The sequence below is a fragment of the Microcaecilia unicolor genome, chromosome 9 (genome assembly GCF_901765095.1).
Source record: "Microcaecilia unicolor chromosome 9, aMicUni1.1, whole genome shotgun sequence".
NCBI classification, from domain to species: Eukaryota; Metazoa; Chordata; class Amphibia; order Gymnophiona; family Siphonopidae; genus Microcaecilia; species Microcaecilia unicolor.
In genome coordinates, this window is record NC_044039.1 from 181,302,072 (window position 1) to 181,327,918 (window position 25,847).

The following is a 25,847-nucleotide window of genomic DNA, read 5'->3' on the forward strand; positions in this document are numbered from 1 at the left end:
TACTTATCAGCTCTGATCATCGGGCGAAAGCAAATGCAGGCGCAAGTATGGCACTTTTGGCCTCTAGTGCCCGCGTTTGTTTTTGATCAACTGGGCCAGGATAGTATATAGAAACAGAGGAGATGATGGGCACTGGGTGGGAGCATAGGTACTGAGACACAAAGGGGAGATGCTGTATGGGGATGGCATATGGACACAGAGTGGCAATATCTGATATGGTGTGTGTGTGTGTGGGGGGGGGGAAATATGGGAAAAGAGAGACGATGCTGAACACTGGGGGGGGGGGGGGGGTTATGGACACAGAGAGGAGATACTAAAATACAAGGAAGAATAGGAATATGGGGTTTAAAAAAGGTTTGGGCGGCTTCCTAAAGGTAAAGTCCATAGACCATTATTAAAATTGACTGCTTATTTCTGGGATAGGTAGCATAAAATGTTTTGTACTTTTTGGGATCTTGTCAGGTATTTGTCAATTGGATTGGCCACTGTTGGAAACAGGATGCTGGGCTTCATGGACCTTTGGTCTGTCCCAGTATGACAATACTTATGTACTTAAGTAATACAGAAGGGAGATGCTGGACATGGGGGAGGGCATAGGGATACAGAGGGTTGATGATGGATGTGAGGATATGAACACGGGATATGCTGGATAAGGAAATATAGGTACATAGATGGAAGATGGATGGTGGACATGGAGAGAGAAGAAATGTCAAATGGACAGAAGACCCTGGTGTGTGAGTTAAGAGGAAGCAGAAGCCAGAGACTGGGACCAATATGATTTGAAAAATAAAATGACCAAACAAAAATGGTAGAAAAATAATGTTATTTTCTATTTTGTAAATAGACTATGTCAGATTTGGAATGTACATCTTCCCAGAGCAGAAATTTGGGAAGGGATCCCAAAACCTATTACGAGGCTGTGTTGTATTCAGCTTTTGGCAGGCTTGGGGCTCTCTGTGGCCATGGAGTCAAGGATAATTGCCCTAGATACCCCCCTCCCCCCCCCCCGCAACACCATCCCTAGCATGTGTTATCTTTATATTTTGCATAGGAAGAAATGCGTTTCTTTCTTTGTCTCTGATGCTGTACTACATGCAAGGTCTGGTTTCTTGGGGTTTTGGTTTAATTTCTGTTTCTGGTAACTTATTCTGTGTTTGGCTTTTGTATTCTATGTGTGTGGCTGAGGTATTCTGTTAGCATGTAGCATTCTGTAGTAATTTGACTTGTTCAGTTTTCCCAATAAATGTACTGTATTGATATTGTAGGGCCCTACTATAATATTTAGGTAGGATCCTTGTTTTGGAAGTTAGTGTTGGCATGGTAGATTTGCTCTAGGTTCTGAGTGACTTTTGTTTTAAAAATTTTTTTAATATTACTTTACAATATGTCTGTTATTGATATTACACTAGAATCCAAAACATTTTTTGTGAGTTTTATGGGGAAAGGCCATAGCTCTGCTCTGTATCCATTGTTATTATTATTATTATTTGTTACATTTGTATCCCACATTTTCCCACCAATTTGCAGGCTCAATGTGGCTTACATAGTACTGGAGAGGCGTTCGCCGACTCCGGTATGAACAAATACAAAGTGATGTTGTGGTAGGATAAGGTTCGTGTGGAACAGACACATTAGGGAATCTTAGAGCGGAATACTTATGTTATGTCCATTACGTGCTTTGGTTTCGTTGTGTTGCAGAGTCCACGCATTTAAGTTGGATCGGTAGGGTATGCCTTTTTGAACAGGTTAGTGTTTAGTGATTTCCGGAAGTTTAGGTGGTCATACGTTGTTTTCACGGCTTTTGGTAATGGTTGGAAGTTGGCAAGGGGATTCCGTGGATGCAGAATATATTTAGCTTCAATATCATATGGGGGAAGCTTATGTGTTGGGGGACTGTGGCTAAACGGGGACTGAAGAATTCAGTCTCTTGTACTTTCTCTTTCACTAGCCCTCAATGTGGCCTGCAGCCACTGAAGCCTGCACTGCTACCATCATTGACGTTATTGGGAGTGGGGTAGTGGTGGATCGTGGGTGCATTAGGTGACAGGTTTCTCTCTCTCAACCCTAGTGCCCACCCATCCAACCCGTTGGCCCACCCAAAAATTGCCTTTTGTCTACTCCACTGGTGCAGAGGACAGTTGCAAGGATGGGGTGTCCATTACTATCCTATGTGTGGCTTTGAAATGCATGGCCTTACAGAAGGCTTCTAACCTAAATTCTCTCGTTCTGCAAGAAGTCCTGAATCATCTTGAAGGATTAGGCTTGGTGAAAAATCAAGAATGAAATAAAAAGCAAAAAAGAGATTTAGCTGTTATTTGCTTCAAAGTGTGTAAGTGTTCTATATTCAAAGACAGTTGTTCCACCCTGTATCCTCAGCATAGAGTTAATCCAGCGTCTCCCTCCTCCTTTTATGTGCTTCCAGTTTTTTCAGACCATACAAGTCTAAAAGCCTGAGGTTATAAGGTAAAAGGGATAAAGAATGATTATTTAATTAAAAAATGGCGGTCCAAAGTGTTATGTAGGTGAGTCATAACATCTTGCTGTAAATTCAACAAGTGTAGGCATATAAGTGGAGCCGTCAGGAGAATATTTAGTAGGCATCATTTAAGGATCTGAATATACTGTCTTTGGTCCCAAGGCTCTTAGGCAATTATACATTCATTATACAGTGGTTCCCAAACTTTTTTTGGCTAAGGACCCCTCTGGCATCTGAATACATTTCCTGGTTCCTTTTCATTTTTCCTGCTAGCAGCATCAGCATACACCTTGTTCTAGGTTTACCACACTACTTAGGAACTTTTGTGTTTGGTCACTTGGGGGGCTAGCTAGAGATGGAGAGAAGTAGTTTCCTGAGACCACACTTTCAAAAAGATATAGGCAGGATGGAGTCGGTCTGGAGGTTGGCTACTGAAATGGTCAGTGGCCTTCGTCATAAAGAGTATGGGGACAGACTTAATGATCTCAGTGGGGCAGATATTCAGACCTCGGGAGTTAGCTGGGCTGACTCCCACAGTTGGCACTGAGCCCGGATGTTCAATGCCGGGTCATTTCTGGTGACTGGCATTGAATATACAGTTTATTTTTGGCCAGTTTAAATATAACCGCCCAAGCCGATATTTAGCACTAGCCGGTTAATTTTAAACTGGCTAAAGATAAACCTGCTGTTTCGGCAGCCTAATTTGACCGCCAAACTTAGCCAGTGATGCACTGAATATTAGCAGATAGCCGGTTATATCACACGATATAACCGGTCATCCACTAAGTGCCAACTGGCAATATTCAGTGGGAAATAACCAGTGATCTCCCACTGAATATTGCCAGATAGCCAGTTAAATGCCAGTTAACCGGCCAGGTGCTATTCCTAGCCGGTTACATGATTTTAAATATGGGGCGAAATATGTATACTTTGGAAGAAAGGTGGGAGAAGGGAGATATGATACAAACATTTAAATACCTACATGGCATAAGTACACATGAGGCAAGTCTCTTTCAGATGAAAGAAAGCTCTGGAATGGGTCATAGGATGAAGGTGAAAGGAGACAGACTCAGAAGTAACCTGAGGAAATACTTCTTCACGAAAAGGGTGGTGAATTTGTGGAATGGTCTCTTCGTGGAGGTGGTGAAGATGAAAACTGTATCTGAATTCAAGAAAGCTTGGGACAAGTGCCTCTAAGGGAGAAGAAGGGATGAGCAAACTGGAAAGGCCATATGGTCTTTATCTGCCTTCATTTTTTTCTGTTTCTGTTTTCTGCTTCCCTGCATGCCAAAAATTGTTAGTGAAGTATCATTACTCCTTACCTGCAGCTGGTTTCATCACTAAGATAAGGGTGCTGAAATCTTCAGCAGACCTGCCTGCTTAAGCTGTTGGTAGATGTGTTCATCTTTCCACATTTTTGGCATGTACTGTATATGCAGGTAGCTATACTCTCTTGTGTATTTAAAAATGACGGGTGACATTCCCTCTCTTTTTCTCTTGCCTGAATGATTCATTCTTCCAGAATAGAGCTGACACGAACTCAAGTTAACATACCCATGGAGCATCCCAAGAGGTCATGGGAGCCACTGATCTAATCAATTGCATTGAACTTCACAGCTTATGGCGACAGATTAAAGAATTCATGACCAGACCATTATAGCTCTTTTTTTAAAAGCTTTTTTCCATAGGTCCAGAATGAAGAAAAATCATTTTATGAGTAAGGGCCTACATTCTCTCATACGGCCTCTCCTCTCTCTTTTTCCTGCCTTCTTTCTACTCAATTTTGATGTTGACGGTCGATTGATCACTGTAGTGTCTATAATCTTCTTCAAAACACAAAAACTCCTCTATACAGGTCAATCCAAAGGATTAAATAGTTGTAAATGATATACTATGGCAGAATACTGAAGGGGTTTGACATTTTCTTCTATAGCCCACATCATCTTATTTTCCTTGGTGGTCCCCATCCAAGATCTAACTAGGCCTGACGCTGCTTACCTCTTCTGCTGCTCAGGTCCTCTTCAAGCATCTTCCTTGATGCCCATTTCAGTTTAGCTATATTGTGTATTATTTTAGGAACATGTTGTATCACTGAGGAATTTTGGCACCATTACTAATTCTGGCTTTGTGTTCCCTCTGGTCTGGTTTGTATAAGACTACTAAGACATTGAAACAGACATTTTAAACAATGGAATGATATATGGTTTATTAGAAAACTCTTCTTAGCTCATGTTTAACATTCTTCTTGTTGCTAACCGTATTTAACTAATTCATACTCTTGCTGTGAATGCAGTTTTGGAATGGAATAGTGCCATTTTCTGTTCATGAAAAACATACAATAGAGAGAAAAAAACAGACATAAACTGTAGTGTGTGCTTCAAAGATTAAAAAGTTCTTTATTGAAACAAAGACCCAGCACAGGCCGTGTTTTGGCCAGAGAAGCCTGAAGAGGAGAGGGGGCCCACAGCTCACAGCCACAGGATGGATAGGGCTAAGAATGCCAGGGCATAGCTCCCTAAGTAAATAACCAGAGATGGATGGTAAAGGACAAGATCTTCTGATATTGCAAAAGTTTCACAGAGGTCTGTCACAAAATGCCTAGCCACCCACCTGGGATTACCCCGTGGCCACTTAGAGGGTCTATCCCCAGTACAGCTCAGGTCCACCTGCACCTGCCATTTGTGCGCTACAGTGGCACCCTCCTCCCACCGACTGGGTCTCAACCGCCTCTGGGCAAGTCTCCCACTCTCAAATTATCCCCAGTAATTTTTAGGTTACTAGAGACACACTCCCAGTGGTCCAACAGTTCCCAGAAAGCATTCACAGACCCAACACACAAACCACCAGGATTCTTTATCAGTTCAGACAAGCAGGGTGAACAAACAATTATGTTTATTCTTATAAAATATTGGACAGAAAATGTGCTATCAGCAAACAGTAGTAACAAGTAACTGAAAAAATAGATCACTTGTAACACTAACTAAACATTTGTTTACTTTCTAGAAAGTACCTGTGGAGATCAGGACATATAGCAGGTTGCTCACCAATTATCAAATATAAATTGTTTTTGCAGGGCTTCAGCAAAGATCTTTCTCTCTCTCTCTCTTCTCCCGGGCTGAAACTGGAGCAAAAGCCAGTAGTACTGGGTAATTTCAAACTCCAGGCCAATCAGAGCAACAACATTAAAAGAAAAGCTAGATACATCGCTGCAGCACTTCCCCTTTCTCTGTGTTCTAACTAAAAGAAGGAACGATCATTCCTCTGTAACAGTTTTAAATATAAACATGCACCACCTGCTGGCCAAACTAGAGAAATACACTTCAAGAAATACCCAGTACATTTTACAGGCTTAAAACACACTGTTCTGTCACAAGGCCATTTTGGCTTCATTTTACATAAGAATTTCTAACACCATATTGGTGTTTACAGATACTTTGGACTTCTGAGGCAGGCCTTTAAGGATGAAATACAGCCAGTATCAGGTCCTTGACTGTTTTAATAAAGAACTTTGTAATCTTTGAAGCGCACATTACAGTTTGTGTGTGTGTGTTTTCTTCTCTCAACTGTGTTGTTTTCCTGGATTGTTTTGTGGAGTTTGGACTTCCTGTTTAATTTTTGTTTTTTCATTTTCTGTTCATTGCATAAATCAGACTTAATCAACCTCTCTCTCAAATATTTATCTCTTCTAAATGTCCATTTGGAGTACTTCAAACTAAACTTTTTCAGCGTTGATTCACATTGACTATTGACCAGAATTTAGTGGAGAACTCCCTGTTAATGCGTAATTAACTCTTTGTTCTTAGGCATGTTGCAGTCATTAAAAAACAAAAAAACATTCAGGACAAGGCCCATGGAATTCTGATGGTAGTCCATTGCCCACAATAGATTTGATTTATATAATTCATCTCCCTGGCAACAGATCAACCACTCAGTTCTCCCTGCTGACCCAACTCGGAGGTTGACTTTCACATCACAATCTTAAGTCTTTTACACTAGCATCATTAATATTTAGAGGCTGATGGTCTCCTGGCTGCTGATATCACAGAACATCTATAATGATCTCATGGCTTCCAGGAAGACCTAAACTATAAAATCATACCAGTTTAACTGGACTTACTTTGCTCATTGGTGCTAAGCCAGCCACCAAGAACCAATGTATTGTCTAAACCCCACTGTACTAATCTATTTCTTCCACCTGCCAGTTTGCCTAAAAACTCCATTTATCAGCCATTGCAATCTAATATGAACAAGCTGACAGCAGATCAGTATCTGTCAACACTCTAGTTTCCTGATTCACATTGGAAATGATGAACATTAAGGCTCTCATTCAAAGTCTTCTTCCTTCACAGGAGCTCAACATCATCCTTACCAAGTTCCTTCAAAGCACTGGGCCAAAAGCCACTCGAATACCTTTCCTAGAAAATGCTATTTCTATTTTCCATCACCTCTGCAAGAAAAGTAAGTGAATTCCAAGCTCTGATGCATTATCCTCTCTATACTCAGTTCTTCCCAAATAGGGTTGTGCTCTCACCCACCCAAAATTCCACCCCAAAATCACGTTTGAGTTCCATCTTAATCAGTCCAGCATCCTCCCAGTAGTCTTTCTCAAGCTTCTTTCCCATCAAGATGAACAGATAATCATACACTAGACTGCAGATACGAGATATTAGAAAATAGCCTGAGTTACTTGTATCTTTTAATCTGAACAATCTGACATAAGTCACCAATCAGACTGCATCGATTTCTGCTATCACACAGCTTACATCCAATCTCTGTGCCATATCGGTATACAACAGCTCCAGGCGAAAGGAGCATCCATTGCCTGTTCACTCCTCAGGCCAACCTGTATAGTGCATATCTACAAAGCAACAACTAGATCTTCTAGCCACACCTTCACCAAGCTCTACTGTCTGGATTAATCTTCACACCTAAACAGTGTCTTCGGACAGTCAGTACTCCAGAACTTTTTTTTTTTTGCCTAATTTTCCTAGGTAACCCAACTAATCAGATTTCCATTGGGCAATCCTCAGCCTGGTAATCATCATCTAATCTATCTAATATGCCTGAAAAGGAGTTGCTTATCTTTAGCGGGGGTTCTCTATAGACAGCAGGAGAATGCATCCACACTTTCCCACCCTCCCTCTCCTCTCATTTAAGACTCGTAGCTGTATTATTGATTGAGGAGTGAGAGGAACGGTAGCTAACACAAGAGCCACAAAGCATGCTTGGGAAGGCCTTAGAAAGTTTATTTTAGCTATAGGAGAGCAAGTGTCTTGTACAGGAGTTGTCAGGATGACATCACCATCCAGTGTGCTGCATTTCCATGCCAACTATGAAGAACTGCTGTTTCAGGTAAACAGCTCCATTTTTACAATCTAATCTCCATCAACTTCCATGAGTGGCATGCATAAGCTTTTTCATTTTGCTTCAGCTTTTGCTTTGTTTTGTTTCTTATTCATCTATTTAAAATGAACAAATATTTCAAGAGAGTCCATTGCAAAATCAATCAATCACCAAACCAGTGGCATAGCCACAGGTGAGCCTACTTAGGGCTCAGGCCCATCCAACAGTAGCACATGGTAATGAAAATGCTGCTCTCCACAATACTGGCACCTTCACATGCTCAGTTTTCAGTGAATGCCTGCTGCAGACTACCAAGGTGGAGACTGAAAAGAAGCATTTCCCACCAGCTGACATATTTTTTTGATGTGGGGGTGGAGGAGAGAACATTTGGTGCCCACCCACTTCTTGTCTAGGCCCACCCAAAATCTGTTGTCTGGCTACGCCTCTGCACCAAACCAAAACCTTTGAGGTCCTCTCTGATTCCATTCACAGATTCTGTCACCTTAGCAGTCTGTCTTAAGGGCAAGAGTGGACCCTGGTCATTCTTGTCTCACCAGTGTATCAATTACAGATGGTGCCATCAAACTGAGATAATATCACTTTTGTGGATGGAAGAGAATAACAATGACACCAGCCTTTGTTTACCTGTGCCATTTATAATGTGACATTAATGATTGCTCCTGCCTTTGAAGAAGCATAAATGTGGTCAAAGGGATGTTAGAGAACAGACAGGAAGGTTTTTTTTTCACATTTTTTTGTTTTGTAAGAGGCATAATGTAAAAATGTAATGAAGGAAAATGAACAACATTTAGTTTTTTCTTTTGCTTTAAAAATGAATTGAATCAAAAATCAAAATGGGAAATGTAATTAAAATTTCTCATTTTCTTTCAAATGAATGTTATTTCTGATAGAGCACTCTCTTCTACTCATCACTAGAATTCTCTTGAGTCTTTATTCATTTCCTAAATGAGTATGATTGCTGCATTCTGAGAGAGTTGACTTCTGGGTCTCAAGCCTGATAGATCTGGGACTTTGTTGAATTCAGTCCAAAAAGCATTATACAGTAACATCTGAAGCAGGGATGACATGCTGATGCAGGGATGAAATATTCCTGGTCTTGGACAGAATGTCTCTGTTTCTCTTATGGGAACGATAAGGAGCATGTTTTTATTTGATTGTTGTAAACCGCTTAGTCGTCTGTATAGGCCCAATTTGCAGTCTATCAAGTGTCTGGAAATAAATAAATAAATAATCTGTTCCGAACTTGACTCCAACAAAAAAAAAAACCTGATTTTTCTTGTATTCCCTCTACTAACATAAAGCACTGACTGCACTCCTCAGGAAACAATGGTGAACAACCTTTTTATTGGACTAAAGGATCACGGGCACCAACTTTTCAAACTGATTGAGGGTGCTAAACTCAACAGAAAAGAATGTTTGCTGGTGACAGTAAAAGAGCTTGCTCGATAGTGGGTTTGCAGAAGCACCCACAGAGCTGGCACCAATGCCTTTGACAAGCTGTTGAGAGTTGTTTCCTTTAGTAAAGGAACATATTAAAATACTGATTCAAACATACTTGTATTAAGCCTCTGTAACTAACTCACTGTTTTTAGCATTTTGAAATGTAATGGGTGACCTTTGCAGAGCCAAAGAAGCAACAGTTTTAAATAGAGAGGTTCTAGAATATAGCATCATGCCCCTGAAAAAAAAAACTGCATTATTTACCCTGGTAATAACAGAGCTGGAAGAAAAGAACAGTTTTTTTTCTGCTTCACCTAGCAAGCTAGAGCAGTAATGAAAAATAGGAAAATAAAACATTAAAAAACCTGAGGGGGTCCTTTTACAAAGCTGCGGTAAAAAGTGACCTGCAGTAGTGTGGGCACGGGTTATGGGTGCGCGCAGAATTATTTTTCAGCGCGCCTGTAATAAAGGCCTCTTTTTCTTTTCCCTGAAAACGGACATGCGGCAAAATCAAAATTGCTGCACGTCCATTTTGGGTCTCAGACCTTACCGCCAGCCATAGACCTAGCGGTAAAGAATTTGTGCGATAATGATCTGCGCATGTCTGCTACATGCACCAGAAAAGAAAAAATATTTTTCAGATGCGTGTAGCGGATGCGCACCAAAAATGAAATTACCGCAACAGCCACGTGGTAAGTCCATTTTGGCGCTCATTGGGCACGCGTAGATGCTTACGCGGCTTAGTAAAAGGGGCCCTTAGAGTCTGTAGAATTTCTAGTTGTTCTTGGTTTTCTCTACATTTCTGTCTTCTCATTTCTCCTTCTCTTTTAACACTTGTTTTCCTGTCTTCCGTTTAATTTCTTTGCTTTTCTTCATCTATTTGTCTGTTCACAGCCTGCATTTCTACATTTTGTTCTCCCTTCATCCCAGCCTATTTACCTTCTCTCTCTCCTTGTCTGTTTCACTCCTTTCTTCTTTCTCTTCTCATTTCTTTCTACTCTATTTCTGCCTTTTCCACCCCCCTTCTCTTCCTAATACATGATCCCCTTGCCTCTTCTGCCCCTATCCCCTTTTAACTTCACCCCCTCCCACCTCTTACAGCCCATGTTTTTTTAGGTCCTGTCTCCTCATAGACCTTTGTTTTCCCAGTTCCTCACAGACCCACTTCCTTCACAGCAGTTTTCCCCATCACAGAGTATTTCTAAGGACACCTGCTGTCCTCCTATAGCACACAGCAACTTTCCCTGGAAATGGCTGCTGTAATTGATGCTTTCCTTTTATCCCCCAACTGTATCACACAGGGACTCCTTCTCCTCCACTTTGCTCTTCCTGTGCTCCATCAGCTCCTGTAGCACATAGCAGCTACTTCTGTTCTGGAGCTGCTCTAGCCTGTCACTTTCCTTCTGCCCCCTGTTAGCGTCTGTGATACACAGGGAGCAGGACTGGCTTTTATGGATGACTTTCAGTCTTCTGTTTAACACTCTGGCCACAGCTCTGGGGCCAGGACTGGTGAGTTCTCACTCCCAAGACTTGAGAACCCTGGCAGTGGCAGGTACCCTTGCTCGAGTTCAGGGGTCATGGAGCCAGTTATTGCACAGGTATTTTGGTGCCACCTCAGAGGTATAGAGCACATGCACTGAGATTTTGCTTTTTAAAGATCAGTGCAAACTCAATTTAGGAGAAATGTGGCTTGCTTCAGGAAGAGCAGGGGATTATTTGACTCCCAAGGGAGGAGTCTTATACCATTTACAGACAACCTGCCAGGTTTACTTTTGAGAGAGGTTCCTGTCTGTGGATTTTGTGCTGTAAATTTAGGATTATCATCATCAGCTCTTTCAAAATTTGTGGTTTGTGTTAAAACAGTAGTTTCCTAATGATTACAGAACTGAATTAATAGTGAATTGGAGGCTGAGGAAGAAATAGGACATTAATATGTGTTTACAATCTCTTTAATATTTTTGATGAACCAGTAAAATTAAGGCCATCAACAAAAACTTGATTGGTTTAGCAAGGGAAGAGAGGAGCTATCTGTGTGATAAGCTTATTAGGGCCTATGACTAAGCATTTTCCCCATAGACACAAACAGGGCAATGCTATAACTGAGCACCTGGTAGGAGTCTGTTCTATAAAGGAATATAGGTGCCTACTTTTCTTTATAGAACACTACCTAACTGGGTATATTTATGCTTAAAGTTTAGGCATGAGCACTTACTCCATCCATACAGCTGGTATAAGTGTTGGTGCTTAGCTAGGAATTTTTAACAGAGGGTGTGTCTCCGATCCTTCAATACCTTGATCCTGGGAAAAGATTTTATGTCGAGGTAGATGCCTCCGCTATCAGAGCAGGTGCCATCCTATCCCAGTCACACACCAAAGGGAAACTGTTCCCTGTTCTTTCTTCTCATGAACGGACCCAGAGGATAGAGACAGACACCTTGAAACCCTGACTGCATCCTTCAAACAGAAAGGCTACAACCCCAAAACAATCTCCAAGAATATTGCCTCCTTCCTCAAAACACCCAGGGAAAATCTGCTACAGTACAAAGAAAAAAAAGCCACAGACAGAATTCCCCTTGTAGTGACATACAACCCAGAGCTGGAAAAACTGAGGAAAATCATAAGAGAACTACAGCCACTACTCCAGGAAGATGAATTACTGAAAGAGATATTCCCATCCCCACCAGTGTTGGCCTTCCGACAGCCACCAAATTTAAAACACAAGCTGATCAGAAGTAAACTTCCAACACAGACGGAAAAAGAAAAGGGCAAACTATGCCAAAACATTTCACAAGACCCCACAGTCATTCACAAAGGAAAAATATTCAACATAAAGGACTATTTTACATGCTCATCTTCCAATGTGGTATATATCATTCAGGGTAAAAAATGTAACGAAGGATGCTATATTGGAGAAACAGGCCAGATGCTTAAGACAAGATTCAATCTGCACAGACATCACATGAAAATAGCCGGTGCCAGTCAAGCCCCCACCCCTGTGGCCAACACTTCACAAGACCAGAACACTGCACCAGTGATTTCACAGTAAGAATACTGAAAGGTAATTTTAAAACAATACAGGAACTTAAGACCTTTGAAATAAGAATGATTGAATATTTTGACACACAACAAACAGGACTTAATAAGGATCTGGGTTTTCTAACCCATTATAAACCATAAAGCTGTATTTCACTGTTTATTTCTCTGTTTATTACCCTCCTCTCATCTACCAACACCCATTCTGTTAGAATATCAATGAAATGCTTTGATGTCCCCATGCATACCCCCACCCTCCCACTCTGTCAGACTGTCAAAGTAATGCTTTGATGTTTCTCTTATATATACTATCTGCTACCACATTTGCTTATTTCCGATCTGAGGAAGAAGGGCAACCTTCGAAAGCTAATCAAGAAATGTATTAAGTTATGTCCAATAAAAAAGGTATCATCTTATTTTATTTTCCATGTTTTATTTTGTTTGATTTCTATTGATAACCTTTAAGAGTGAACTAACACGGCTACCACACCTCTCTACTCTAGTTGAGAGAAACTATACCATAGGAGACCAGGAATTTTTGGCCATCTAACTAGCGCTGGAGGAGTGGTGCCACTTATTCGAGGGGGCCAAATTCCCCTTCATTTGTACTGACTTACCATAAGAATTTGTTATATCTTAAGGAGGCTTGGCGGCTTAATCCACGACGAGCCTGATGGTCCTTGTTTTTCTCACATTTCAACTTCCAACTGCGCTTTGGACCAGTGGAGAAGAATAACAAAGCGAATGCACTGTCATGATCCATGGAATTGGGTGAAGAGACATCTGACCTCTGGCATGTTATCGACCCAGCCCAGATCTTGACTGCTGCTGTCACATCGGTGCCACCGGGCAAAACTATCATCCCTAGATGACCGGGAGGGTGTCCTGAAGTGGGGACATGAGTCTCATCATCCTGGAATTAAAGGTACCATGAAGATAATCTCCTCATATTAGTGGTCCACTCTCAAGAAAGATGTAAAGGAATTTGTTTCGGCCTATCGTGGGTGTGCTCACCAGAAACCTTCCCATGCCTTGAGGCCTTCTGCAACCACTTCCCATACTTAAGAATCCATGGACACAAATTGCAATGGATTTCATTATAGATCTTCCCCAGTCTAATGGGTACACTACCATATGGGTGGTGGTGTACTGTTTCTCGAAAATGGCCCACTTCATGCCCCTAGCTGGATTACCAACTGCATTCACTTTGGCACAACAGTTTCTCGGACTGGAGCATACAATTCACCTCCAAATTCTGGTGAAGCCTGCAGGTGAAATTGGAATTCTCCTCAGGTTACCATCCACTTACTGATGGTCAAACTGAAAAAATGAATCAGAGTCTGAAGGCCTTCCTGCGAGCCTATGTTTCTGTTCTTCAGGACTACTGGCCTCAGCTGTTAACTTGAGCAGATTTCTATCACAATAATCATGTTATCACGCCATCATACCTTGGTAACGCGCCTTATCGTGCCCGAGTACTGGTCCACGGCATGAATCCCGGTGGCGCCTTCTCTCCCAGCTGCTCAGGATTTTGCGCCACACAGCATAAACTTCAAGGGTCGCGGTCTCCAGGAGATGACATCAGATGCCCCCACTTCTTATCTTCAGTCCTCGCCGGCAGGAAACTGCTTCAGCAACAGGCTTTTCCTGCATCTTGGCTCTGAGTGTTCGCTGTCTCCTTGGGATTGCTACCTGACCCGACCCTTGCCTGGACCTGACTACACCTTGGATTGCTATCTGACCTGACTCTTGCCTGGACCTGACTACACCTTGGATTGCTGCCTGACCTGACTCTTGCCTGGACCTGACTACGCCTTGGATTTCTGCCTGATATGACCCTTTCCTGGACCTGACTACACCTTGGGCTGCTGCCTGACCTGACCCTAGCCTGGACCTGACTCTGCCTTGGATTTCTGCCTGACCTGACCCTTGCCAAGACCTGACTCTGCCTTGGATTGCTGCCTGACCTGACCCTTGCCTGGACCTGACTACACCTTGGCTTGCTGCCTGATCTGACCCTAGCTTGGACCTGACTACGCCTTGGCTTGCTGCCTGACCTGATCCTTGCCTGGACCTGACTATGCCTTGGATTGATGCCTGATCTGACCATAGCCTGGACCAGACTATGCCTTGGATTACTGCCTGATCTGACCCTAGCCTGGACCTGACTACACCTTGGATTTCTGCCTGACATGACCCTTTCCTGGACCTGACTACACCTTGGGCTGCTGCCTGACCTGACCCTAGCCTGGACCTGACTCTGCCTTGGATTGCTGCCTGATCTGACCCTAGCTTGGACCTGACTATGCCTTGGCTTGCTGTCTGACCTGACCATTGCCTGGACTTGACTCTGCCTTGGATTGCTGCCTGATCTGACCCTTGCCTGGACCTGACTACTCCTTGGATTGCTGTCCGACCTGACCTTTGTCTGGACCTGACTATGCCTGGATAATTTCTGCCCAAAGGTGGTACCCGCTTCTCCACCAGCTCTAGTCCTTACCACTCCTTCCTCATCAGCTCCTTCCGACCTACCCCCCTGAGGACTCTACAAGTCCTACTGGCCATCTGCACCTGGGGGCTAAACCCCCGGGGAACGGTGGTTGGTTAGGTGAAGACCCTGGGGCTTGTCGGCCACCTATCATCACTCCTTGGTGTAGGCACTAGAACTTTCCTTCCTCTCTACTACTAGAGCATGACAAATGTAAGTGCATCCACTGGGGCCTCCCCTTTTTGAATTGTTTTTGACCAGCATCTCCGGTCACCTATGCCTGTACCCCTAGCCCCAGACGTTTCCGCAGTTACAAAGACTGTCATTTCACTGGCTCAGATGTGGAAAATCACCTGGGACCTCCTGCTTCAAACGACTCAGAGGGTCAAGCAACATGCCAACAAAAAGAGATACTCTGAGGCCCTGTTTCCAGATAGGAGACTTGGTATGGCTTTCCACATGGAATCTACGCCTTAAAATGCCTTCCACCCAGTTTGTCACTCGATTCATTGGACTGTACTTGGTAACCTGTCAGATTGGCCCTATCATGTACCAACTAAAACTACCAACTAACTTGTAGATCCACAACACTTTTCATGTGTCCTTGCTGAAACCGCTGGTATTAAGGAAATTGACTAAGGCTTCCCCTACACCACTACCAGTTGATGCAGACCCCAATGAGGAGTAGGAAGTACAGGCTATATTGGATTCTTGGAGGGTACAGAACAAATTGCAGTACCTCATTTCCTGGAAGCGCTATGTCCCTGAGGACAATTCCTGGAAACCTGCAACTCAAGTCCATGCTCCAGGCCTTATCTGCCAGTTTCACCGCCTGCGGGTGGGGTGGGGGGTCATTGCAGAGGAGGTACTGTCACGGCGCTGCTGTGATCTCAGCCGCAAACCCCGACACTTACCGCTCTGCTAGTGGCCTGGTGGATGGCGTCCTTTATTGTCCTGCTGTTACGTGCACTCCTGTAGGCCGCACACACGCACTGCAGCCCGCCTGTTATTATGGGACATGAAGGAGTGATGTCAGGGGCCTGAGTGCTTTTAGGGAAGCCCAGCCCCACCTCGAATGCTTTTGCAACTGGTTTCCTGGTTCCTGTTGCCAAGTCCGCTGGTCTCCTGGTTCCTGCTGCTAAGTCCGGTTTCTGCTGCCAAGTCCACTTGTCTCCTGGTCCCTGCTGCCTAGTGCGTTGGTCTCCTGGTTCCTACTTCCAAGCTTCTTTCTTGTCTCCAGCTCCTGTTTTGCCTCTTCTCCTCCTTCGGCGGTGACTTGTCTGCCGTGGTTGGGAACCCAGCTACGATCCCAGGGCTTATCACCCAGGATCACGACACCCACCCACCAGAAAAAAAACAAAACATTGCTATAACAGAAAATTTAAATATTTCCAAGCTTGATGATAAAAGATGAGGAGGGAGCAGAACAGAGTGGGGATGTTAGAGTTAGTAGGGAAACTTGTAAATTCATCTACCAAGGATGGAGGGCAACAAAATCTAATCTGAAATAAGGAGCATTAGCCAAAGAACAGACAAATGTGTATGACTAGCAGCTGGGATATATCTTAAGCAGTGTGGAACAGAATACACCAACTTTTTTAAATCTGTTTTCTCCTCGGGGGTTAGATTCATGAAAGGGCGCAAAATGTTAGACACCAAAAAAATTGAGTGCTAAGCAAGTATTCTAGAACAGCAAAGTTGTGCGCTGAAGCTATTATAGAATTCTAGCATAAGATGGTATTTGAGCACCTAACTTTAGACACGAGCATTTATGCCATTCTAATTGCTCGTTCCTAAATGCTGTAAGTTGTGCACGTAACTGACAGTATTCTATAAATTTTGGAGTCCTTTTACTAAGGTGTGCTAATGGGATTTAGTGCATGCCAATGATTAGTGTGTGTTATTCCTATGGGTGTCATATCATTTAGCATGCACTAATCATTAGTGCGCACTAAATCTGTTAGTGCACCTTAGCAAAAGGACCCCCTTGTGCATAAGTTGCCAATATGACCCTTAACCGTCCATGGCCCTCCAAAGTTAACATCCCCTTTGTACTTAAGTGCTATAGAACGTAGGTGTTAAGTTTATAGAATAGCACCTAAGTGCAGTTACATGCATAACTGTAAATTGGTGTCAATTAACACTATGTATGGGTCATTATAGGCATTTAAAGCCAATTAGTACCCACTTAATTAATTTAGATACTATTCTATAACTTACATGTGCAATTTTGCATGTAGTTGCAAAATCGTGTGCCCAAGTTTATAAAATTAAGGGGCAGATGCACAGTAATGATCATTGCAGTGGCATAGGTACATGGGGCCACGGGGGCCTGGGCCCCCATAGATTTTGCCCTGGACCCCCCTGCTGCCGACCCTCTCGACCCCCTCCCGCTGCTGACCCTCTCGATCCCCCCTCCCGCCGCCGACCCTCCCCCGCCGCTGCCGTCGTGGGCTACCTTTGCTGGCGGGGGACCTCAATCCCTGCCAGCTGAGATCCTCTTCTTCCCGCGAAGGCTTCGTTCTGTTTCTGACGTCCTGCATGTTGTACGTGTAGGACGTCAGACTCACAGAAACAGAACGAAGCCATCTTGCAAGGAGACTGATATGCCCCTTCATCAGAGCAGAACAGTGATCAAAAACAACCTGCTAGAGTGTTCAGGAAATAAGAATCAACACTAAATATCTTTTGGGGGCGGAGGAAAAACATCCTCAGTTAATGCTGAAATGAAGGTAATGTTCCAAACGAACTATACACAACAAACTTCCTTGGATCGGCAAAGTTCAATCATCGGCTCACCCAAAAAAACTCCAAAACCTAATTGTTTAGTTGTATGATTCTTCTTTTATAATCTCTTTTTATTGTTATTTTTTATTTGTATCTTATTCACTTTTTCTCCTGTCAACCTGAGCAAAACTAGCAGATACAGTTAACATCTGCATGTGTACCCATCATTTTTATTGCATGAAGAGAGCATTAGAGAGACTGAGGGAGACTTATCTTGTTTTCGGACCATCCCAATGGGGAACCCGTTTCACGTCCGCTTCTTCAGGGGAAGTCCTGGAACAGTCTCATCTCAGTGACTCCGCTCTTATTACTTGAAGCTGCTCTAATTCTCGCTTCGTGCAATAAAAATGACGGGTACAGATGCAGATGTTAACCCTACCTGCTAGTTTTGCTCAGGTTGACAGGAGAAAAAGTGAATAATATAAAAGTCAAAAATAATAATAAAAAGAGATTATAAAAGAAGAACCATACAACTAAACAATTGGGTTTTGGAGTTCTTTTAGGGAGAGCCGATGATCAAACTTAGCTGATCCAAGGAAGTTTACTGTGTATAGTTCTTTTGGAATATTACCTTTGTTTCGGCATTACTACTTACTACTACTACTTAACATTTCTAGAGCGCTACTAGGGTTACGCAGCGCTGTACAAATTAACAAAGAAGGACGGTCCATGCTCAAGGAGCTTACAATCTAAAGCACGAAATATCAAGTTGGGGCAGTCTAGATTTCCTGAGTAGAGTTGTAGTGGTTAGGTGCCGAAGGCGACATTGAAGAGGTGGGCTTTGAGCAATGCTTTGAAGATGGACAGGGAGGGGGCTCTTTTTCCTCCGCCCCAAAAGATATTTAATGTTGATTTTTATTTCCTGAACATGCTAGCAGGTTGTTTTTGATCACTGTTCTTCTGTTTTGAGTGGAAACTAATTGTGAGTGATCTTTTTCTTCATTGAAGTTTTCGATATTCCTTCATCAGAGCAGCCATTTTTCTTAAAACCTTCTATATTTGCATTTAGTATCTTTACAGCTTCTGCACACACCTGGCATGGGTGACTTTCCTGCGAAAAGATCTGGATGTGATTCAGGAGGAAGTTGGACGGCTTCTTCGTTCTAATACCTTTAACTTTGTACTGAGGGAGAAAAGTGTTCCAGAAGATCAGGAAACAAAAGTGCCTGTTGAAAAGAAGAAAAAGTCTCAGAGAGAAAGAAGGTACAATGTATTTTGTCTTACTTACAGAAGATAACACTGTCTACATTCACTCAGAGTCCATAGGTTTTGATCAGATGACAAACTGGTAACATAAATAACTTAAGTTCTCAAAATCCAAATAGTTACTAGATATCAGGAAATATGTAGTTTACAAATCCATATTTTAAACATAAACTAGAAGTTCACCTATATCAGCTATGTATTATCGATCAAAAATTGCACTATTCCTTCACCCCGTTTTGCCCACTTGTGACCTGGATTGGCTACTGTTGGAAGCAGGATACTGAGTTAGACGGACCATTGGTCTGACCCAGTATAGCTATTCTTATGTTCTTAGGGTTAAATGGCCAATTCTCTCAATGGAGGAAAGTAAATAGTGGAGTGCCCCGGAGATCTGTACTGGAACCGGTACTATTTAGAATACTTACAGTGGTGGAAATAAGTATTTGATCCCTTGCTGATTTTGTAAGTTTGCCCACTGACAAAGACATGAGCAGCCCATAATTGAAGGGTAGGTTATTGGTAACAGTGAGGTCTACAAAATCCTGAGCGGAGTAGAGTGGGTGGACGTGAATCAGTTGTTTACTCTTTCTAAAAGTATAAAGGAGTGAATATTTTTTTAGTCAACCAATAGTTAAGCTCTAGAACTTGTTGCCAGAGGATGTGGTAACAGCAGTTAGCATATCTGGGTGGAAAAAAGGTTTGGACAAGTTTATACAGGAAAAGTCCATAAACTGCTATTAATGTAGACATGGGAAAAGCCACTTCTTATCCCTGAGGTCAGTAGTATGGAATCTTGCTAATGTTTGGGATTCTGCCAGGTACTTGTGATCTGGATTGACTACTGTTGGAAGCTGGATACTAGGCTAGATGGACCATCAGTGAGACCCAGTATGGTTATTGTTATGTTATGCTCTTATGTTTATTCTGTTCATTTTTCTTTTCCAACAACATAAAATGACATAGATATATTCTTCAATCAGTACTTAAATATCATTTGCAGAAGAGAGTTGTATGGGGACAGAAATTTCATCAGTCCTCTCCTGTCCCCACTGGAATCTTCTCCATCCTCTTCCCATCCCCACTGGAATCTTCTCCATCCCCACCTGTCCCCTGTGCTAAAATAACAGAACTTGTGGTAAAATAACTCAACAGTAGCCCGCGTTGGTAACTTCCCCTCTCAGTGCTTATGGGGATTTCAATGCTATCAACCATATCCATTAATTTTTTTTAGTGCTATTATAATTGCCATGGCACAAGGAAAGGATAGGTAGGCTGGCCTGGCACTACACTTCTGCGGGAACCCCACAGGACCTATGTCCATCCCCACAGGAGTCCCATAAACCTGAAGGGGATCCCCTGCACATCACTTATCTTTAAAGTCTCTTCATCAAGTGCTTCGCTCTTCTTCAAGAGCAACTGAAGAAACAACAGCAAGAACCCACAATCACTGGGTATCCAAATATCCAATGAAGAGAAGATACAGTCTGTGAAGAACCCCGCTTTCTTTTGCAGAAACCCGCTGCATCAGGAGGATGTAAAGCAACCTCTGCTCAGGCAGTAGCAGGTGCTCAAGAAGCAGCTATACTGTAAGCTTGGATACCTCCTAGGTCTGCTCTCTTGAGCAGGGACTGTCCTTCCCACGTTTAAACTTGTACAGCGCTGCGTAACCCTGGCAGCGCTAAAGAAATGCTAAGTAGTAGTAGTAGTAGTCTGTAGGGAGAACTTGAAGGCTTCTCCATGGAAGATTCTCAATTAGTTTGTGCAGAAGTGATGGTTTCTGTGTAGAAAAAAGTATTTTTTGGGAGACCAAGAGCAATTCCTTTTCAGCATCCAAATACTCTCTGAGTCAAATGAGATGATTGCATTTGAGCACAGTGTTTAAAGACCCTCTGGTTACGTTCTGAACCAAGGCACAAGAAGTGTGCATGTTGAAATGCTGGATTTTTCTGCTACATTTTGGGCATGGACAAAAGCCTGACTTACGCAACATAGTGACAAGAGAAGAATAATAGAATGGACAAAAACATCAGAGAACAAACTACATGGGAGAGCTTTTTTTCACATCTGTTTAGCTCAGCTGAAAAAAACAGCTGCCATAAAAAGGAACATTTTTTCCCAAAAGGCAAGTTCAAAATAGTTTTCTTTTGCAATTCATATGAAAAGAAGACCACAATTTGGGAATTGTCCTGAAAGGACTCAAAAAAAGCTGATAATTCTATGCTTTCTACAGAGGCTATATGATTTAAACCACCTTCCTCCCCATCACGCACTCTGGCGCCCCCTAGGCAGGTAATTAATATTAACCACATTTAAGATTGTACTCGAGGATACACCAAGCCCTCTTTCAAATACTTCTTAAATAATTATAGATAGGCCAGATAACATGTAATGGGAAAAATTAATAATCTTAAATTCTCATAACATTCTCCATACTTTCTAATTGAAGAATCCTTCACACTTGAGGCCACAGCTGAATGTACAGTAGCAATCTGGGTTTCCATAATTAAACAACACATATCTGTGGTAACTTATTTCAAATCATGCTCGGATAATTCAGAAACAGTCTCCCTAGAAAATCTAGTAATCTGCCTTAAAGTCTCTTGGAGTACAGCCTAAGTCTGAGTAACAACTGACCAAAATATCCTTAAAGATGACTTCTTTATCAGATGACACAAGGGTAGTATTTTTTTCAAACCATCAGTACAAGACAGAGGCACTCTGAAGTAGAATCTGAGATGATGACGTGTCCCTTCACCTTTCCTTGATATCTTTGGTGCTGGTTACAAACTGCTGATTTGTTTTTCCTCAGAGTCATAACTAAACGTCCTGCGATAAAGAGTATCATTAATCAACGCTCTCCTGTGCTCATTTCCCTGCTGCCGTCACCCAAAGAGCATGCTCAGTACCTCTTCCAACACCATAAGGTTCATCCCAGCAGTACCTGTGTTGCCATAGATAGCAAGGATTGGATGAATATGTCATCGACTGTGATTTCTTCCAGGTATGACATGAGTGTAGATTGAGTCAATGTGAGAACTGACAAAAAAAAAATGAATAATTGTGAAAAGAACTGGTGCTTCTTAAGCAGACATGCTGCATGGGAACACATTCAGAAAATATATGATAATGTGTACTCATCTGAAATTTATGTCAAATCCTTTTTCAATTAATTTCTGAATGTTTTTATGATCCAGGCTAATTTCACTAGAGGGATTTGAGGCTGCAGTATAGTTTTCTCAGCTTCCTATCTGCATCAAGCAGTGTTATGACCTTTATGCATCTTAGCGTGTGCTAAAAGCCCGTAGGTATAGAATGGGCTTTTAGTATTTAGCACGTGCTAATTCCTTTGGGGCCCTGCTTTCTAAGCAGCACTAAGGACACGCTAGCGTATTTAGTACATGCTAAACATAAGCATGTGCTAAACGCTAGAGACACCTGTAGGAATATATGGGTGTCTCTAGCATTTAGCGCACGCTCATTTTAGGCATGCGCTAAAAACGCTAGCATGTCTTAGTAAACAGGGCCCTTAATGCGCGTTAAGGCCATAATGCCACTTGCTGAATTTCTCCCCCCCAAAATCTCCATCTTTTTCTTCATTGTAAATTATGGGAAGTAGCATCATAGGAAGAAAATTAAGGTTAAACCTAGGAAAATCAGAGTTATATTAATGCGGCCATATTTGAAGTGCATCCCTCCAATTTTTTTTGTATTAAGTCAATGAAGTAAATGGTTCAGCTGGACTACTGAACCAAAGAGGTAGAAGGTAAAAAAAAAAAAATCATCTCATGTGTGGCTTCGTTATGCAGTTTTGTAAAATAGTGTTGCAATCAGCTCAGTTTCCTTCTTTTTTTTTTTTTCTTCTCCATTGACAAGCAGGAAGAATTGGTCACTTAAGTAGGTGACCTTACTGATGGCATCAGCATGGATAGATCTCTCGGAGCTCAGATAATTTTTCAGGATTTTTTCAGTGCACAGGACTTCCAATGAAGCCACTACCTTATGAGTCACCTCAGTCACATTTTTTTCCATGCTAGTTCCCGGATGCAGTCTGTGCTCTTCTGTATATTTCTTGTATTTTTTTGCCACTGAAGGATTTTTTTTTCTCATCTTTTTGACCCATTTTCTTCTGAGTTCCCTTTGCTGGGAAATTTTTACTTATGAGCAGACGCACCCTGCTTATGAGGCAATAAGCTTTAAGTCTTGGAGCCTCATTTTTGCCAAGATTTCCTTGTACATGTTAAGTAGAGGAGTGTGGTAGCCGTGTTAGTCCACTCTTAAGGTTATCAATAGAAATCAAACAAAATAAAACATGGAAAAGAAAATAAGATGATACCTTTTTTATTGGACATAACTTAATACATTTCTTGATTAGCTTTCGAAGGTTGCCCTTCTTCGTCAGATCGGAAATAAGCAAATGTGCTAGCTGACAGTGTATATAAGTGAAAACATTCAAGCATTACTATGACAGTCTGACAGGGTGGGAGGATGGGGGTGGGTAGGAGGTATGCATGGGGACATGTTGAATTAATGATAACAACAGGTATGTGATTTTTGAACCAGAATGGTTAAAAGTTTTTTCTTGAGTCTTTAACTGTAAATAATGCTAGAGTTACTTCTGATGTCAGTGCAGAGTCATTGTGTACTGGTTGACTACTGATCATATATATATTATATCCTCTTCTCTGCCTTTCATACTGTGTGCTAAGGATGTGCCTTAATGATTAGTTTTTTGTTTGAATACTGTTCAACATTTTTGTAAGCAATATTTCAGAAGGGCTACTGGAAAAAGGTTTGCTTTATTTATTGCAAATCAAATCACAATCTGCAACAGGGTAAACACCAGGGAAAGTGCGGAAAACATGAAGAGGGATCTGATGAAGCTTGAGGAATGGTACAGAGCAGTGGTTTTCAGCCCAGTGCTCAGGGATCACCTGGCCAGTCGGGTTTTCAGGATATCAATAATGCATATGAATGAGATAGGTATGTAAAAACCGCTTTCTTAGTATGTAAACCTCAGTCGTGCATATTCATTGTGGATGTTTTAAAACCCTGACTAGCCAGGTGGTCCCTGAGGACATAGGACCCAACTTTTCAAAATTATTGGGGGTGCTAAGCCCAGTGGAAATAACTCCTCCCTGGACACATACAAGGAATTTTCTCAATATTGGGGGTGCTCAAGCACCCAGAGTCAGCTCCTATGCCTGAGGATTGGATTGAAAACCACTGGTATAGGAGTGGCCTAGTGGTTAGGGTGGTGGACTTTGGTCCTGAGGAACTGAGTTCAATTCCCGGCACAGGCAGCTCCTTGTGACTCTGGGCAAGTCACTTAACCCCCCATTGCCCGCCAAATTGAGCCTGCCATGAGTGGGAAAGCACGGGGTACAAATGTAACAAAAATAATAAAAAATGTAGGGTTACACAATTACAATTCCAAAATTTTATGGAAGAGGGTGAGGTTTTTAGTGCATAAAACAACAGCGGGATCAGGGAGTGATTATATCTGATGATTTTAAGATGGCAAGACAGGTGGATAAAGCCATGGTAAATGCTAAGAAGGACAGCAATGCTTAGATGCACAGAGAAAGGAATGGTCAGTAGGAAAAAAGGAGGTGATTCTACCTGTAGAAATCTGTAGCAATATGAAGTACTGTATGCAAATCTGGAGACTGCACCATTTAAAGAATATAAACCAAACAAGTCTAAAAGGCAGTTCTTAAAATGGTCAGTGCTCTTTATCATAAAGCATATGGGGACAAACGTAAAGATTTAAGATGTGAAAGATATTTAGATACCTCCAAGGAATAAATGCACAGGGGACAGGCCTCTTTCAATGGAAAGAAGGCTCTAGAACAAGGAGTGAAGAGATGAAGCTGAAAGGGGGTAGACTCAGAAGTTAACTGAAGGAAGTCTTCCTCAAGAAAAGGTAGTAAATGCATAGAACAGCCTTCCAGTGACAGTGGTGAAAACAAGGGACAGTATCAGAGTTCAAAAAGGAGGGGGATAGGCACAGAGGATCTCTGAGGGAGAGGAAGGGATTGTAAAGATGAACAGGAGGTATGGATGGGCCCTATGGTTCGTATCTGCTGCCATGTTACATAGTTCCATTGTTTCTGTGCACCATTATTTTCACCTGTTATTCATGCAAATCATCCTCACTTTATCAATACAGGATTGGCATTATTGGACAGCCTCGCAGAATGTTCAATTCCTTCACACTCTTACCTCTTGAGATAGAAGAAGCAGCTAATTCCAGAAATAGAAGTAGTGCTTCATTCTATTCGTTTGGTCTGGATGCTTCATATCGCCCAAACACACGATCTGGGCTCAGCCAGCAGAGCACTGCAGTCTCAAGAGCCACCACCGAGGGAGGTTATTCTGAGAATGAGTTATAGTGATATTGTAGGGGATTCCATCATCGGCCATTAGTTTAATTCTCTTCAATCTTTTCCATTGACTTTTCTGGTTTTAAATTCTTTTTTTTTTTTCTGTTTACTGTATCTGTTATTAAGCAGCCGTGAGGATGTCTTTAGGTCTGTCCTCTTTTAGTGGCCTAGCTCTTTCTGTTTCATCTCTGGAGTTTACTAGCTTGTATCAATAAATATTTCAATTTTTACCTCTGTTTGTATTCTTGAATTCTTCTGGAAGAGTTGGGGGGACAGTTTGCTGTTACACATTTACCCATGGGTTCTATGTAGCGTGACTGAAATTGCGCATGCAAATTCAGTCGTATTCTGGATTTGTGCACACAATTTAATTATTTAACAAGCCAATCAGTGCCGATAATTGCCACTTAATAAGCAATTATTGATACTAATTGGTATTAATTAGAATTTACATGCACATATTCTGTAGGCATATTCTGTAAAGTGGTGCGTGTAAATTCTAATGCGCGCTACCAAAAAGGGGGCGTGGCCATGGGCATGGAATGGACAGACTGTGGGCATTCCGAAAATACACCTGATCTGCATTTAACTTAGGCGCCAGTATTTACACCAAGTTTTTCTTGGCGTAAATGGATTTGCCTAGAGTTAGGTGCAGACATGACCGCTAGGA

General features: G+C 42.1%; 1 protein-coding gene across 3 annotated transcripts in view; it reads left to right on the top strand.

Annotated features, from left to right (window-relative positions):
* PPP1R36 (protein phosphatase 1 regulatory subunit 36) overlaps positions 1-25,407 on the top strand; it is a 78,520-nt gene extending 53,113 nt beyond the window's left edge. For 2 of the 3 annotated variants that reach the window (XM_030214660.1, XM_030214662.1), the window contains 3 exons: positions 18,598-18,791; positions 21,604-21,795; positions 24,964-25,407. In XM_030214660.1, coding sequence (XP_030070520.1) covers positions 18,598-18,791; positions 21,604-21,795; positions 24,964-25,186 — 609 coding nt within the window. In that variant the 3' untranslated portion in view covers positions 25,187-25,407. The remainder of the gene's footprint in view (positions 1-18,597; positions 18,792-21,603; positions 21,796-24,963) is intronic. The other variant, XM_030214661.1, reaches the window with a different exon arrangement.
* Positions 25,408-25,847: the final 440 nt, after the last annotated feature.